This window comes from Xiphophorus hellerii, chromosome 20, assembly GCF_003331165.1.
Source record: "Xiphophorus hellerii strain 12219 chromosome 20, Xiphophorus_hellerii-4.1, whole genome shotgun sequence".
NCBI classification, from domain to species: domain Eukaryota; kingdom Metazoa; phylum Chordata; class Actinopteri; order Cyprinodontiformes; family Poeciliidae; genus Xiphophorus; species Xiphophorus hellerii.
Genome location: NC_045691.1, coordinates 15,357,336 through 15,375,827, shown reverse-complemented (window position 1 = coordinate 15,375,827; position 18,492 = coordinate 15,357,336). Strand labels below are relative to the sequence as shown.

The 18,492-nt window shown below is 36.7% G+C and overlaps 1 protein-coding gene across 1 annotated transcript in view; it reads right to left on the bottom strand.

The window, feature by feature from the left end:
* Positions 1 to 5,481: 5,481 nt before the first annotated feature.
* Positions 5,482 to 18,492, bottom strand: part of tex264b (testis expressed 264, ER-phagy receptor b) — a 37,333-nt gene continuing 24,322 nt past the window's right edge. The window contains 2 exon segments of the mRNA XM_032550660.1: positions 5,482 to 6,355; positions 14,355 to 14,520. Of these exon segments, the coding sequence (XP_032406551.1) occupies positions 6,075 to 6,355; positions 14,355 to 14,520 (447 nt within the window). The 3' untranslated portion in view covers positions 5,482 to 6,074.

The window sequence follows — 18,492 nt, the reverse complement described above, 5'->3', positions numbered from 1 at the left end:
AAACATATTACACGAGATCTTTCCTGGGTTCAGCTAATTTTAGAAAAGGGAATCTGTTTTTCTTTCTCTCCTTTTTCTCAACTGCTCCGCGAAGGCTGGCCAGGTCCTCGTTCACCTCCATCTCATTAAAACTGAATCGCTCTTGAGGTGAGTGGCGAAGCACTTCATAAACTTGAGAGGCACTGCGCATAGTTTGTTTTTCACTGCGAAAAGAAGAGGACAATACGCCCCGTGGCACACATGCTTACCGGGGAGGAAATGCTCAGCTGTCCTTGTTCTGCGTTGTCTTTTTAATTCACTTTAATTCAGTTCATTTATACAGCGCCAATTTACAACAAATGGCTCCAAGGTACTTTTACAAAAGTGCCTCTTTTCTACACGATCATCTCTGAGCTATAAAGCTGCTCATTTTATTGGTTCTTTCTAAATTACTGTGGGGCAAATTTTATTACAGTATTGCTACCAAATGTTTAAACTGAAATTTGGTTTAGATTCAAGCGAATGAAATGCATTGAAACACCTTAGAATTGACTGTCGACATACATAAACCACCTTTCTACAGATTTATTTGAAAAGTGCCAACAAAATAGGAGCACAGTTTTGAAACGTATCACCTTGATAAATGATTAAAATAAAATATTATATATATTGCGAGTAAAAATAAAAATAAAAAAAAGAAGAAATAATCTAACATTTTTGACTAAATGTATTTTAAAAAGGAAATCTTAGATTATGAATGAATTAAGATACACATTTATTCTTATTCAAGGCTAAAACCAGACACAGATGTGCTATTATCTCCGCAATTTTCTTAAAGCTTTTGTATTCCACGGATTTTTTATTTATTTTCTCCTTTTCTTAAGTACTACTGCAAAACACGCTCAGTTTCATTTTTGGTTCGCTAGTTAGCCACAAAACAAATTGTGCTTTTCGCAAACTGCCAGAGATGATCGATATGAATCAGCCGTCAGTGGCGAGCGATGGGTTTAACCAGGAAGTGCCCTTAATATCACATTCTGACTGAGCCAAAACATTTTGCCTGAACCATAACAATATTACATCAACTACATTCCTGCTGCATAATTAGTGTAGAGTGGAGAAAGAGAGAATCATTTGCACCATTCTGTGTCTAAATTACCATGGCAATCACCTGTTAGGCTTTAGTTTTAGCTGGAAACATTCAACAAGCAACGGAAACTTATTCTTGTGTGAATTTAGCATCATTGCAGTTTCATGCATCCCCTTTTCTCCCCCACACAGGCTGAAAAAGCACATCCCAGTGCTTCACAGGAAAAAGGAAGAACCTTTTTCCTGAGTACAGTGGCAATTAAAACTGACGAGCGGGTGATGCTGCTGCTGCTTGTTGCATAATTTCCCCCAGCCAACACAAAAGGGCCAATTTTCTCCTGGAGAGAAAAAAAAAAGAAAGAAGAGGAATTGTGGTTTACATTGCAATGGTTGAGGGCATGTGGGTGGCACGCAGAGTTTAGATAGGAACATGCCAATTAATGTCAGGCAAAATTACTGGGCAGAGGAGGAAAGTGCTTCAAGCCAGCGGTCAGCGCGCATCAGTCTCCCTGCTGCTTTTTCTGCGTTGACAGCAACTGAACAATTAGGCCACAATCTACAATTAATTCCCTCTCCATCTCGATTTGGTCATGGAAACTTTATAGACCTGGAAAGCAAGTAGTTTTTACTGTTTGTACCCTAATGAAGTTGACTAATTTGTACCAATGTCATAATTTTAACTAACGAGTAAAGCCCTGTTATTCAGGAGGTACTAACAGTGTTTTTGATAAAAACCTATTATTACACTGCTCAAAAAAATAAAGGGAACACTTTAAGTGTTAAACACCTGTTTAAGTGTTTCCTTTATTTTTTTGAGCAGTATATTATTATTATTATTATTATTATTATTATTATTATTATTATTATTATTTTAATTGATCATTTTGGTGTGACAACTGATTCTAGAGTAGACATTATTTTAATTAGAAATGGCCTAAACGACATAGCCAGTGTATGATTGTTTACTTGCCCAGGGAAATGAGTTAAATTCTAAAAGTTACTGGATAAAAAAAAATTGATAAAGGTAAACCACCAACTGAATGATGAAGTCTTGAGATGTTTATACCTTCTGCCTTTGATTATAAACCATTGTTTTTTTGTTATTGCTTTCTAAGAAAAGCTGCCAAAGTCAAAAGAAAGCTTAAAGAAAAACTGATCAAGATTGACTCAAAAGACAAATAAGTATGGCGGTGTGGACTCAATAAAGAAATTAGGGATGGTTTAAAATTTTGAACAGAGCTGTGTTTGTTATCAGTTTTTGTTGTATTGAACCAATTAGCATTGTGACTTTGAGTTCCATTTGACTCTAAAAACAAAAGCCATAAGTTTTCTGCATGACTGATCCCTTTTTGTCTTAAAATTATAGCAACATCTGCAAAGACAGTCTCATTTACAAGAAAACACTACATCTTATGTGCACAGGTTGTATATAATTTCCGTTCATAATTTGAACGCCTGACTTCCTTCTCCTGTTTAAGCACAGGATATTAACCTTATTTCCCTCATCTTGTTACCTTGGTGTCAGGAGTTACTTTACACTAAAGTTATTCTCTCTAGCTTATTATTAAGTGTCAAACTAAATTAGGGCAAAAAAAAAAAAAAAGAGAGACACAAATCATCAAATTATCATTGACCCTGAAAGAGAGTATGTGCAATTTTGCAAATACAGAATTTCTAGATCTTTTGCACAAAATGCACAGTTAGAACCTGGAATATACTTGACAAAAAGTAAAGTGTACTCACTTTTGTAGAGGATTTTACAATTACACAGATAAAGCATCTCGGCGTTTACTCCCAAACTCATCTATCACATTTAAGTTTCTCCTGTGGGATCTTGACTCCATCTTCGGAGTAATCACCATTTAGATTAAAAATGTAAACACATCCTATAGATCTTCTTATTTGTGGATTATGTGATGACTAAAAGCTCATCACTTTGGTAATTAACAATCAAAGCGCAGTTTACAGTAGATTGATGGATCTCTGAAGCTCTGAGGGTCTGGCTCAGTTTGTTTGTGCTTTTGTGTTTTTATCTGCTTCCTTGTTCTGTGAAAAAACCCCAAAAACAAACAAAAACAAAACATCCAGGCTCAGCGAAATGACCGCTTGTCAGCAATAGAAATCAGCTTAATGAATTGTTAGGCAGCTCAAAATTTCCATGAATGCTACTTTTTTCCTCGGATATCAAACTGACAGATGAGGCAAATATGCAAATTTTGTCTTGCAGAAGATCCCACTGCAGTGTTTGTATTTTACTTGATATTTCAAAGTTATTCCAACCTGTTTTCAACCATGCTGGTTATCAGATTGTGGGCAACAGGTCATCTGATGCATTGTTTGTTTTTACCTTAAAGGCTAAACGAACTTGTAGAGTTTTGGGGTTTCTGATTGTAAAACCCGAAGAAAAACAAAATCCTTAGTCATCTCAAGAGAAAGTGGTTGACATCCACCGCACATTGATGACATTGAAAGTTATCAATATTTTTAGAATAGTCTTGAATTGTATTGATCTTACAATTTTAAGAAGCTAGTCTCAATGTATATATATGAGGTCTTCACAGAACAACTGGATTTATATCGAAATCAGATTTAACACAGATGAATTCCATTTACTAATTAGTTTGACTTCTGGAGGTAATTGGAATGGATTTTATTTAGGGATATAAGAATAAAGCATGCTTTTTGGATGCCTATTTGTAAACTAAATATCAATTTGCTTCCTTGCTACTGTTATTTGCAACATTCTGTTGGTTTAACACATAAAATCCATGCTGGAGATTGCTAACAATGAGGGGAAAAAATCAAAATATTATATCCTAGTATGATGCCTTCATCAGATTAAAAATAAAATATTGCAGGGTGACAAAAAGCTGCTACCAGCCTGATTGGAAGTGATTTCATGGATTTGCTTCAGAACTTTGCTTCCACTTACAGTGATTTGAATATTAATGATTCGCCCACTTGTCTTGGATGCACACCGACTGTGATCACGTTCTCAGGTTGACAGGTGGAGGAGGTTTGGCAGGAAGAATGTTGCTGAATATTGATTCAGATCAAATGAAACAGGTGTGACACAAACAAATCTTCAACAGTGAGCAGAAGAAAATCAACATCGGAAAAAAAAAATGTGTACAAATATTCAGTGACACAAGAAGATGAACGAAAAGTCATTAAGCTTGAAAGATCAATTATTATAGTTAATTCACAACAGCTTAAAATTAACTTCTTTTCTGAGTCTATTACAAAAGCATTAATTATAAAAATATATACATAATTAAGCTAAAATGCATCATAAAAGACCGTTTGTTAAATAACAAATCAGCATATTCTTCCCTAGATGGACTAATAAATAAGGGTAGTTGTTTGCAGGCATAATACAAGTCACCTAAGTCAAAACAAGCAGCTAATAGGAAGACAGAGCACATCGCCCCAATTCTTCAATCCTTACGCTGGCTCCCTGTAGCTCAGAGGATAGATTTTAAAATAATGTTGTTTATAAATCAGTGAATGGTTTAGCACCACAATACATTAAAGATCTGCTGCTGTTGTATCAACCTTCCAGACCTCTCAGGTCTCCTGCCTCTGGTCTGTTCTGCATCCCCAAAATCAGAACCAAACGAGGAGAAGCAGCACTCAGCTTCTATGCATTACAAATCTGGAACAAACTTCCAGAAACCTGCAAAACAGCTGAAACACTGAGTGCCTTTAAGTCGCAAATAAAAACCCACCTGTTTAAATGGAACATTAACCAATATATTGATGGTTTTGATGATGGCACTTGTCAAAATGTTATGTTTGTCACCGGTTTTGTCAATTGTCGACTGCATGTTATTTTTATGACTTTTTTGTGGTTTTGTGATGTAAAGCACTTTGAACTGCCTTGTTGCTGAAATGTGACGCACAAATAAACTTGTTGATTGAACAGGTACAATAATCACACACAATCTGAAGTAAACATTGTTCAACAAACCTTAAACAAATGTGTGGATGACAAAATAGTTTGAGGGAAAGTAAGAAAAAACAACCTTTGTTATAGCTTTGTAAAAATTTAAAATGTTGGGGCGTGCTGTGGTGGCACAGGGGGTTAGCACGCCCCACGTTTGGAGGCCTTAGTCCTTGACGCGGACGTCGCGGGTTCAATTCCCGGTCCATGTCTTCCCCCCCTCTCCTCGCCCACTTTCCTGTGTGCCTACCGTCGCAAAAAATACGAGCCACTAGTGCCGCAAAAACTCTTCGGAGAAAAAAAAAAAATCTAAAAGGTTAATTTCACCTCATGTGCGAGATCACAAGATGGCCGAATGGCATCATGTTAATCCATCAGAACTAAATCAAAGTACAGATTCCATAGGATTGTCCAGCCATCACAGCGTTCTGAAAGGAGGAAATGTGGTCAAGACAAAACACTAAAAGTGGATGTTCAAGTAAAATGTTTATTTTTCTAGAGAGTGAAAATCTTTCATAAACCTTAGGTATCTGCTTTTTTCAAGTACAAATTGTTCCACTGTCAAAACATATCAAATAATTTTGTACATTAAAAAGGGGGAAAAAATATCCAGATATTTACATTTTCTTTTTAACAAAGACTATGAAATGAGCACAACCATAAACGATGCTTTTGAAACAAGAACAGCCTGTTCAAGGTGATGCTGTTCAAAGTTTCACAGCTATTTGTATAGCTGTGAAACCAAATGAAAACAAACAAAATCCCCAAAACTTTGGATCCCTGATACTGTGTGGAAACTTTGTGCAGTATTTTCCTGCAAATGCATATGCAGAGTCTAGCACCAGTTGTTTTTTAATCTGAGGCACAACTGAAACACTCTTCAGTAATAAAAATGCATTAAGCCCAGTGAAAACTTAAACTTTTGTAAATATAAATCTTTTTCATTAAAACTCTTTAAACACTGTTGGTGGTTTTGGTTTTCGACAAGAATTGTTATTTTAAAACAACATATAGCGTAGCAGCCTTTTTTTTTCTTCCTCGGCTTATAGGTTTCACTGAATCTTTACTCCTCCTCTCCAACGAAACCCCACAACTTCTCCGTGGAGACCTCCAGGCTCTCCTCTTTGGGCTCTCCATGTTGTCCTCTCCCTTTCTGAACTCCGTCACTCCACTCCCACTTCGGTTCTTTAAACTGGGCTCCCGTGGAGCTTCTCCCTTTGTTGTCTCCACTTCCTTGATCTCGAACGGGCACAGAGCGGACGGAGGACGCCACCGATGACGTCTCTCTGCTGTCTGACAGCAGAATGCCGCTCCCAGAACTGTATTCGCTGTTGGAGTCTGCACCTAAAGCAGCAATGAAACAAAGGCAGGGGAAGGACAGATGGTGAGAGGACATCCATAAACAAACACCGCACGAGGAATGAAAGACTGCCCAAAATCTCCACGCTGGGATTCAAGCAAAAACACCGCGGGAACTATTTGAGCTGCACTTTGATTTGAGTCCAGAAGGGCTCTCGCTTACAAGTTTCCCTTTATCTTCCAGAAAACAGGTCAATCATTCATGTGATGTGCGATTCCTTTTGTTGTATTGCCTGGATCTCAATTTAATAAAAAATAAAAAGAATGCTCTCACCTTTCCTCCCCCACTTGGGTGCATGTTTCATAATGACAAGGCAGCTATAGCATATCTGCCTCTCACATTTCTCCGTTTGTTAACAAACTCGCAGCTTCAACACCTTGTGCTGTTAGTTGAAGCCGAAAGCCAAAAATAGGCAGTGAGGTGTCGCTAACTAGAAACTTAAACGAGCTTATGGCTTTAATTGGATGGGATCATAAAAGCATCCTACTCTGAGGTGGGAGTTTTTTCAGTTAATTTCTTGGAGGCTTAGAGGGCCAGTTTCACGTCTAAGCGATTCAGTTTGTTGACCTTTCGTCTCCGTTTCTTTTTTTTTATTTCAGATCAATATATCTATCAAAAAAATTCAGTCAGTTATAAGCGACACACAATGAAACTAAATATCTTACAGGTTTTAAACAGTGCTGGTGACAGGTACAAATGATCTAGTAAATGAAACCCTTTTTTTTTTTGCATTAGTGGATCTTTTACAAACTTGTGAACCCATTTATTGCATCATTAAATATGTCAAATTACCTGAAGATTTTTTTTTAGATATTGAGTGTGTGTTTTGATCAGAAGTGTTCACAAATACTTTTACTCTGGATGTTTTTTGACTTCAATAAAACACCGAAATAAATGTTAAAAGAAAGACTTATTCTGTGTTGTGTTTACATTCACAACATTCTAAAAGGAGAAAATAGGTTAATCCTGACAGAGAACACCAACCCGGGTAAAAAAAAAAAAAAAAGAAGCAAATCTATTAAATGACCTTGAAAGAAAACTAATTGTTGATGACTTCTAACAATATAAAAACGTTACTGGTGGGAAAAATGGCATTTATGACAGTAAGACCAAGAGTGTAGTACAATTTTTATTGGAGAAAATCCACACAAAAAAGGCTAAGAAAAGTAAATTATAATTTAGCCAGAAGCTCAGTATGATTAATTTACAGCTACCTCATGCATGGGGCTGATGAGACAAAAGAGAAAATTAAATAAATAAAAAAAGAAAGCACAACGGGGACAAAAAGAGCAGCGGTTTGGCTGGTAGCCCCCGAAGCAAGTCACAAAACTTAATCAGTCAGTGGGGAGAAAGAAAAATCCCATCTAAAGTGGGAAACCCACAATAGGCATTATGTCTTCATTTGGAGGTAGAATTTGCATTTTGTGGGTTATAGGATTAGTGGTGTCTTTAAGCACTGGTCTCTAGATGAATTTGATTGACAGATGGTTCATAACTTAAATAAGAACTATAATGTGTTTTATTGGGTAATCATGAGAGTCAGGCTTAATACACAGAGTCTTAATGCAGACCAAGCTCTCTCTGTAAATCATTCTAGCCTTTCTCAGAGAATCCTAAGACTAAGAGTAGAGCTACTATAATGTTTACCATTATAGTAAAACATAATGGTGGCTGTATAGTGTTGTGGGCATTGCATTGTTAAGCCAGAACAGGAAAGTTGATCAGAACTGGGTACAAAACGGATGGCGCTAAGTGCAGGGCAAACCTTTAAGCAAAATCTGCTGGAAACTGCAAAAAAATTGGGGCAGAGGTTCACCTTCCATAAGTAACCAACCCTAAACTTGCAGCCAGACTAAGTCCTTGTTTAGATTGCTTTAGATTTAGATTGATATCTGTGTGCTACAATGGTCCAGTCAGACAGAAACTAACAGGCACATAGAAGTTGGCAGCTGTAAAATTCAAGACTACTGAGTAATACGAACATTTTGCAAAGTACCAGAACCTTACTAAATACCTTTCTCTGCAACTTTTAGCATATATTTCTTACATTACCGGGTTCTCTACAATGTTGCTTTAGCTTAAATAGAACTGCATGTATACTATAAACAGGTTATGTAGTAGCTGAGCACCAATGGCCACAGATCTTTCAAAGCAGCTTGTAAAGTAAAGTAAGCGTGATAAACAATGACTCTGCTTTGATTTTGGTTGTATGGTTGCATCAGTGAGATATATGATTCACATATGCAGCTCCTTGCTGTTGTTTGGTCAGCTGAAGGTACAGGACAGAAGCTGAAGTGTCAAAAAAAAAAAAAGAGTAAGAATGGAGAGACAGGTCTATCAAGTTTCTTTAGCAGAAAGTATCTAAAGTTTACTCAAATAGCCGCAGGATTTGATGGTAGATGCTTATGAAAAAGTACAACACAAATGTTGCTAAGTTGGCAACAGGGAAGGGCAGTCAGGTCTGAAAAAATGAGGATTTCTACACTGACACTGAAGAAAAGTCAGTGAAAAATCTGTGTGGAGAGCAAAAGAGGAGATATAAGAATAGTCATCTAAAAATCTAATGCAGAATCAGATTCAAACATGAGTATTTTTTTAATATCTTATTCATACTATTTTCATAATCGTATTCCTAATATAATCTTATTTCCCCATTAAAGCTGAAAAAAGGTTAATCTCTGACTGTAGTTGTTTTTAATAGTTATGGCAATTTATCAATCCAAAACTTGTGAGGAACTTAAGGGGTTCTGATCATTTCACTTCTTCTGCATTTAATTTTGTACAACCTAATAATCCCCTACTGTAAGAAAATTTGGTTATGTGAGCTCCGTTTAATCATCTAACAGCAAGAGATCCCTCGAACCCAGTCAGGATCCAACATTTCACAAGTTGTCTGGGTGAACAGGAATAAACCCACAGTCATTGGAAATAGGTTGAAGCCTAATGAATAACACAAGGTTAGATTAAATCTGAGACTTAAAGAGGTTCCTACATTTTCCCATCTAAAATGTCCATACTTTTCCAGATTTAAATTTTAGTTATTTTTCAGAACATCTGAGCACAAAGAAAATTTACCCATGGCGTTTTATCATAACGCATCCTCTATAAAGTGTAAAGCAACATGATCCTGAGACTGGCTTCTGATTCAGCAGTATAATTATTAGTTATTTTTGAGCAAGTCAATTAAGATGTAAAAAACATAAATTTGTTCAACTGAAATAAAATGAACTAACCATTAAAAAAGATTATTTCAGGAACAGTTTCTTTATTTTCAATACACTTATTTGAAAAGTAAAAATAAATGTTAATTTCAGTTTTACTCCTAAACCAGATCCAGTTTTAAAACCACATGTCCAATCCAAAACAAATCTAAGAATATATAAGGTGCCAGTAAACAGATAATGGTCCTATTTAAACATTTTAATGGGGCATCTTGTGTGTTATCTCATTCAATAACTATAAAATCCCTCTGGTTCTTTTTTCAGTTTGCTTTTTTCCTACCCAAATTCATTATTTTTCAGTTTTCACTTTTTGAAAGAAATATGATTACTTCCTTAATCACTTAGCAAAACAGAAAGAATAATCAATTTAGGAGAAAAAAAGTGTAGTAATCTGCTACGGCAGCAGATTACTACAATCAGTTCAACTCATATCAAGGGAGAACTGAAAACTAAGGCTACAAGAGTGACAGGCTCACCAAAATTCAACTATAACAAGCTGGAAAAATGATGGCTGGTTTGGTGAGTCGCAATCTTAGCAACAGCATTCAGATGCTTGAGTCAGAATTTGAGGTAAGCAACATGAAAGCATGAATCCATCCTGCCTTGCATCAGCAGTTCAGGCTGGTGATGTAATGGTGCGGAGGATGTTTTTTTTGGCATACTTTGGGTGAGCATTGCTTAAGCACTGCAGCATACCTGTGTATTGATGCTAACCTCATACATCACTTTATGACCAGAGTGCGCCTGTCTTCTGGCAGAGTTTCCAAGGAGGATCCTGCACCATGTCATAAAGCTCAAATTGTCTCAACCAGGCTTCTTGAACATCACAAAAGGGTACAGCAGATCCAACTGGTATCATTTGGGATTTGGAGGAACAAGAGTTTTAAATATGGAATGTGCAGGAATCTACAGCATCTGTGTGACGCTATCATCTGGGTATAGGGCAATATCACTGGGGGCTCTTCCCAACACCTTGTAAAATGTATGTAAAATGTATGGCATTCAAAATTAAAGTAGATGTGAAGGCAAAAGGCAAATTACTGAAAAAAAGTTGTATGCAATAAATTGGTTGGAGAATGTCCACTTGATTACATTTACTTCTTTGCTTTTATTGAAGCTTTTATTGATATTTGTTTGCTGCTCTTTTCTATAAATTGTATTAAGTTACTATGCACTTTGAAATTTATAATTGCTTTAAAGATGCTCGACAGAAGTGAAGTTGAGATGTGCTGAAACAAAATAAGTTCATAAACAAGAAAACACAACCGAGTTCTACTGAGAATTAGATACATATTCTGCTGGACTTGAGCTGTGAGTTATTCCTTTAATATTACCTGATGCTTAACGTGAAACTGTTCCCAAAAGTCTTAAAACAGCAAGCCAATGCCGCAAATGCAGCATGTTTATAAAGAACTACCACTGATATAAAACGCAAAACCACTTTTACAGCTGAGTGAAGTATGCCGAGGAACTGACAGGATAATTGTTAGAATGCTGCCAGGCAGTATGAGGAGCCATGTGTGCGCAGAGGCTGGGAGTTGATAAGGTCACCGAGACAGGATTGCTATCGAGTGTTTGGGGGATTGCGGCAGTGGCGGGTGGTCAAGTGCAAGTGCGTGTGGAGCGGGGTGTCAATAGACCGAAGAAGCTTCCAGTGGCCTGAATGCTCCGCTGGCTCAGTCTGGCTGAAAAGATCCCAGTGTGACAGGGGCACAACTATCTGTCACATTATCATTCAGAGGCATGGACCTGAATGTCACTTCCACTCTGCACTGTGGCCATGACACACGAGGAAGCAGGATTTGTCAGCAGCGCTCTTGTTTGCTTTGGCGAAAAATGGAGAAGATTCACAGGGGAACTTTTAGGGTCTGGCTTTCTGTTCAGACTGAGTGAAATTCAAACAGAAATTGATGTAAATTTGGGTAGTTAGAAAAAGAAAGAGAATATTACAAGGTATGTTTTAAAATTCAGTAATATTTTCTTTGTATGATTTTTATTGTTATTTTTAAGTTTTAACAAAACTGAGATGTCATCATGCAAGTAAAGAAAAGCATTTTATTGAGTTTGATAAAGTTGCGAAAAAGGTGCCAAAATTATTCAATATAGAATTTACATCCGAATGAAAATTTGAATATCTTATTGACAAGTGGGCTTCAGCTAAGATGTTACAAGGTTTGGAAGTGATTAAAAAGTCTGACATTTTTATTGAGTTACAGTTTAAAATATCAACTATTCAAGAAGGTCTTATTGTTCGGCTGCTAAAAACAAACAAATCTGAGCAAAATACTGGCAACATCTGGAGACAATTCAGCATTTTGTATTTCTCTTCCTTCCAAAAAACAATAATTATAGCGCAAGTTATTATTATTAGCAAGTGTTGTTGCTAATCACCTGCTGTCTATCTAATGTGATGTTGACTTAAATCGAACAGAGCTTAGTGGCATCTAAGGAACATTAATTATGCGCTTCAACAAATCTATTGTAAGCATCATCAACTCCATCCACTTCTTTAATACCTTTTATATCTCAAATTTATGTCTGTGTGCTCTGTATTCTTTCTGAAAGCAAGGGTCCCAGGTGGTGTCCTTAAAGCTGCAGTCACCCTCTTGGTGAGTGGCAGCACAGCGCCAGCAAAGACTGTTGTGTTCGGGCTTTTCATTAACACCTAAGAAGGTGTCAGTAACAGTTTACTTCTACAGAGCTGCCCATAAACAAAACAGCATTCGATACAAGGTCCAATTCCCTTATATTCAAGCCAAAACATCAACGAGCCTGACTGGACAGATGGCATACCAAGACATACTTTCTTACAAAATATCTCTTCTCTTCATTTTTATGGAGCTTTTTAAGGTCAACTCATTTGCATTTACAGTTTTGGCTGTTTTGCTTAATTTTCCCTGTTGAGCATGAAATCATATCGAAGCATATAGATGCTTAAAAGCAAGATATTTCCTTCATGAGTAGGAAGAGATATAAACAGACTATAGCAGCTGTGCCTTAAGGTGGTCACCTTGTGCTGTGATGCATCAGGATTCAGTAAGATCAGGTTAAATCTCACAGTGCTCTTAAATACTGTTGTTGTGGTCAGTTGCTGACCTGAAGCGATTCTTAATTGAACAATTGAGGAGAAGGGTGTTTTGGAAAAACACCACAAACATTTGATGTGTAACTTTCCTTTCCTATTCATGTATTATGTGTGAATAAGGACTTTATGGTCAGTAAGAGATGAGACATAATACTGGTTCTTTGTAGAAGTATTTATACCTTGAATTATGAAACTTGGATTTTTTCATATTTTGTCATGTTAAAGCAACAAACTAACATTTTTATGGGGATTTCATGTGATATACCAACACAAAATTGTGCATGATTCCAAAGAAGAAGGAAAAAGAAAGATAGGTCTTAATTAGTTTTACAAAACTAAAATCTGATTTGTGCACCATGGGTTTGTATTAAAGCTAATCAACACTTTGAAAAGCCACTTTCAGCTGCAGTTATTTTATGGTAAATGTCTCTAACAGCTTTGCACACCCATTAACTGAAAATTTGTCGATTATTTTAAACAAAATAACTTAAACTTAGTCAGATTATACAAAGAACGGTCATAAATTTTCAAATGCATTTAGGTGTGGACTTTGAGAAGTGGCAGCATGATACTGCCACCACTTTATTTTACAGCTGGGACAGTGTGTTCCAGATTATGCATTTTTAGTTTTCTTTCGCATGCAGCAGTCAGCATATAAACAGTGTAATAGAAAATTTAATGTTAACTATTTCATTTTAATTTTATCTAAATGAGGATTGATAGCGTTTTGTGTATGTGAATGTTTTTCCTTAATGTTTGTCGCTGTGTATGTGTGAGAGAGCCTGCAACTATGAGTGACTGATACAGAAGAACTAGAAGTTTCTGTTGGAAGCCTTGTCAGCTCTCAATTCCTGCCATACAATGTAGGGTGTGGGTTTCCAACGAAAAGTCTTAACTAAAAATCGTTCCCTCCAATGAGGTGAGGGGCAGTTGCAATGACAGTGGATAAACGTGTGGCACTGTTGTACACCTGGAAATGGAGATAAGTTCAGTACTTGGGGTGTGTTCTTTTTTGCTGTGACTATATAATCATGCGATCTGTGTTGTTCGGGGCTCTTCTACTGACTGTGTTCAGTGAGGTGGATCTTTGAACAAGATTAGTTTAATCTTTCTCTAGTTATTGGAACAGACTCTCATTCTTTGATAAAAGAAATTTGCACAACAACAGAAAAGCTCAGTTTTAATCTTATTTGACAAGGGGACTTTATTCTGCCCCCTACAGGATTTGTGGCAAACTGCAAATGGAACTACCTATGACTTTCTTTCAACAGTAGACTTTCTTCTTGCCTCTTTTCAATAAAGACATGACTGTTCACAAATTAGGTGATTTTTAAGGCAGTTGGCTGCCCTAGATTTCTTAGGGGATTCAGAGTGAAGGCACTCTGAATGGAAGAGGAAAATAAATGTAAACCATGTATTTATTTTTTCTTTTCCTTCACAATTATAAGCTACTTTGTGTTAGCCTAATATACAAATCCTAATAAAAAACACAAAGATTGTGGTTGTCATTAGACAAAATAAAAAAGTGAAATATGCAATTATTCCTGCAATACCAAATCTCCACTCACGTAAAAAACCTTCAAGCCATGTGACATTTTTGACACTTATAAAGAAATTCAACAAAAATGCAAACATCTGTTTGTGCCAGTGCACCACAACATAAAAAGGATAGTGTACCTGAGATGTCGGTATCACTGTGAAATTCCTCTTGTTCTGACAGCTTCCTCTCTGCCTGTCGTACCTCCGGCACATAAAAATCCCCCTGCCGAGCCAGAGGGACGATGAACTGGATCTCACCATCTCTGTAGAGCTCGAGGAAAGGGTGAGCGCAAAGCCTTCGTTCCTGGAGGAGAAATGGAAGCACAAAATGTGGTTACTAATATCGAAGAAACACCTCAAGTAGGCTGACCAAGTTAACTTAAAAAAATATAATTGTATTGTAAATGATGCACCATTTCTTTGACATCTGACTTTATGAACATTTCTCATGTTTATTGTTCAAATGCAGTACAAAGTACAATCAACAATGATACAGGAGAACAATAATTAAAAAATTACGAATAACTTTTCAGTCTAGAGACTTGAGGAAATTGAATCACATGTGCAATTAGGAAATACCAGAGGTAGTTACAAACACATAATTCTAAAATAGATTAATTTGCTTTGGTAATTAGCAAATGAATATGTTTAAAAATAAACCTAAAATCACATTTAGTTAATTATGAAATCTCAAACACACACAAGATCTAAAATAAAATCAGAAATAATATCAATTGAATTATGATCCAATTAATATGTGGAATAGGATCCACATAAAAAGTTATGCAAATGCAATGAAAGGCAATAAAATACATCCTTATTATAGCTAACCCTTATTTTTTAAATTAAACAAAGTAATCCTGACCATCTTCCCAAATCAAATTTCTCCATTTAATCAGGTGGATAATTTCTTAATTTAGGTGTTAGGTATTATTGCTATTATAAGTTTTATGTTTATGTTTTGGACATTTGATGGTGAATGTAGTAACTTATTAATTGTTCTTATACAAGTTCAATGAAATGTTGACAAAATTATCTGCACCCAAACAAAAGCATAGATTCTGTTCAAGGCGATGGTGGTAAGACTGTGTCCTTGAACCGATGGGTTTCCCCCGCTCCATCTGTTTCTGTCATTGTTTCCTTGCGATAACCAAATATATTCTGGTTATTGTGCCTTTTCCATGTGCAAAGTCTAAAACGGCAATGCTGATACTACTTGTGGCTCAATCTCCATATTAACCATAGCTGGTCTGCATCTAATCCACTGGAAGCTAAATTTCCCTTAATGTTCCTGAACTCATCACTGGCACCACCCTCTCCAGACCAAAAGCAAAATTCCAGAAGATTGTCTACCAGGTGATCTGAAGAAGCATGATGAGGAGCTGTAGTGACTGCAGATGTGAATGTGTGCTTAGCTTCACTTCTTAGCTGTCTTAAAGTGTGTTCCTCTTCGTATTCTCAACCCGGTTTCAGAGTGATGCTGATTCCTGACTATTAATCTTTTCTTTTAATCAATCTTTAGTGAGTAATTCATTGATCATTAATTAATTAGATTATTGATTCCATGTATTGCAGGTCTTGTTGATTCTGATTGAATTATTTAGCTTAATTGTTCATTTTTCCTGTTGATTTTAAATACATTCTAAATCCTGAGAAACATACAGAAACCTTCTGATTCTTAGTTTAGTACATAACAGAAATGGGGCAACAGAAAGGCAGTGGATTCATCATTCTAGATCGACTTTTGATCATTTATGAGACCGACTGGTTTATAAAGATTAATATATGTTAACATGTGACACAGTGACAATCACTTAAATTGGACATGGCTCCTAATCAGTAAACACTGCATCAATATAGTAACACATCCCCTCAATTCAGTCCCATCTGTTTCTCCAGACTGAACAGGTGTTAGCCAAGGTCGCCTCCTCCAACACCCTCACCCCTCACAAAGATAAAAAGCTGGTTCAGAGTTCCACAACAAACACAACACTGCATCTCTTAATGCTGAGGTCTGACAATCTGCTGGGCTCTTTTCCTGCAACTCCACAACTTTGAAGGAACTTGCTGTGACCCTCATTCACCCCAAGGGAAAATGTTTCTGCAAACCTACCATCCTTGGTCTCATTAACAGGTAGGTAAGTCCCTCCCTTCCAGGTTCACAGCGCTCTACAGCCAGAGTTCGGGTTCTGCCTGAGGCTGTGTGCCGCTTTACTGAAACAGACCTGAAGTGTTGTTTCACTGAAAGCAAGTATACTTTTAAGTAGCTAGACAAATCTCAAATTAAGTGAGATGTGGATGCATCCCCAATGAAAAGGGGATATTAAATAGAGAAATTTCAGACAACTGATAATAGCATGTCAATGTATTGTACACTATGAGGCATTGAGTCATTCGACCTAGATAGCTTATTGACCATAGCTTACTAATCATTATAGATGGTATTTGTACATTTGGTAGAGTGGGGAAGTACAAAATCCTGCTGGAAAAAAGGCAGGATTTTCTGGCAGGAAGAGACCTAATCATGTTAGTTGCTTATACTTTGGAGTTGAGAAAACACAATGAACCAACACCAGCAGATGACATGATCCTCACTGACTGTGGAAACTTCACACTGGACCTTAAGAAAGGTGGATTCAGGGCCTTAATCTTCATCAAGACTCTGGGAATCTGGCTTTTTAAAAGTCAAAAGCAAAATTTTGTTCAGTCTGATTTCAGGATTACTGAACAGCTGTAAATCCATTTTCTCCCGAATACAGATAAAACACTTAATGATGTCTCTAGCTCAGGAGTTTCTTAACACAAGGAATGGGATAGCTGGAGCTCATGTTAAGGATACAGGTGTGTGGTCACTCTTGAAGCTCAGTCTGCTTGAATGGATTTTGCTTCACAATCCTCTCAAGACTATGGTCGTCAATGAAAATAGTGAAGCTTTTTCTATCACAGTTTCTTCCTTCCATTTAAGCTTCCATCAATACAGCAATCTGTGATCAGCCAGCTTCTTTAGTAATTACCTTTAGTGGTTTACATCCTTGCAAATGGGCTCAATGACTGTCATAATCATAAAAAACAATACAAATCTAAAATAGACATTTGAAATGTATCACTCTGTGTGTAATGAATCCACATTTTCAATTTTTTTTTGACTGCTCCTCACCTCTTCTCCCACAGATGATGGAAGTCTCACATTCATTTTTCTAGGATTGTTAGCATTTTATTCACAGCGTCATTTTTTGTATGCACAGTTATTCAAAAAATGAATATTTCTTTTGAATTCAGGCAGCTATTCCCTGTTACTATCAACTTTCCTGGCTTAATGTGCTGATACACTAAAAAGACAACACATTGTAGCTACCAAAAATTACCTCTGTATGACTGATTATTTAATTAAATTATTAGTATTTGAACTGTTTTAGAAAAATCTAAAACCTTGTCATTTATCACCCAAAGTTGAACATTTTGATAACTCTTTCTTGACAGTTCCTGCGAGTACAGTCTCAGTGCCTCCAGCTGTTGTCCCAGATTCAAGAAAGGTGAGAGAAATGACAGCCAGTAATGCTTAAATATGGAGGAAGGTAGCAAACATCTGAGAACCAGGTTTGTAGATTCGACAGACCAAGGCAAGACAGGCTTTTAGACAGAAGAGAGACAACTTCTGTCCAATCAACTGACTTACCATCTGTCTCAACCCAATTATGGCAGCAGAGGCAATCTCTCTCACTGCTGTCAGCAAGAACAATGTTGTCAGTTTCAGAAATTTCAACAACATGAATTATTGGTGACTTTTCCCTTGGAAACATTTGGATATTCATGTTGACTTCCTTCATCGGCCTGAGACAAAAACCCAGACATATAAATAAACCAAGACATATAAATATGCAGCTGTTTCTGGGTGTATATAGATGTGTGTGCAAAATTTGAGACAATTACTGATCAGAAAATTAAATGACAATTAGCAGAAAACAGAAAGTACATGGCTTTCTGTAGGGAAATGTAGCTAACAATATTGGTGAATGAATCCCACCCAGCCTTCTTCAGGTCGCAAATGTAAGCTAGAAACATTAGCCGACCTGATTAAATAGCAACTCAAGTCAATACCAAGATACTTCTCACATTTGTAAATTCGAACACTGTAGCTACATGTTTACTAACGGAGGCTGTACTGATTTAATGACACACAAACCATCAGAAGTGCCAATAAACAGGTCATTGGTTTATAGATGACCAGTGACCCATTGGTTTATAGATTTAATATGAGTTGAACTCATATTATATA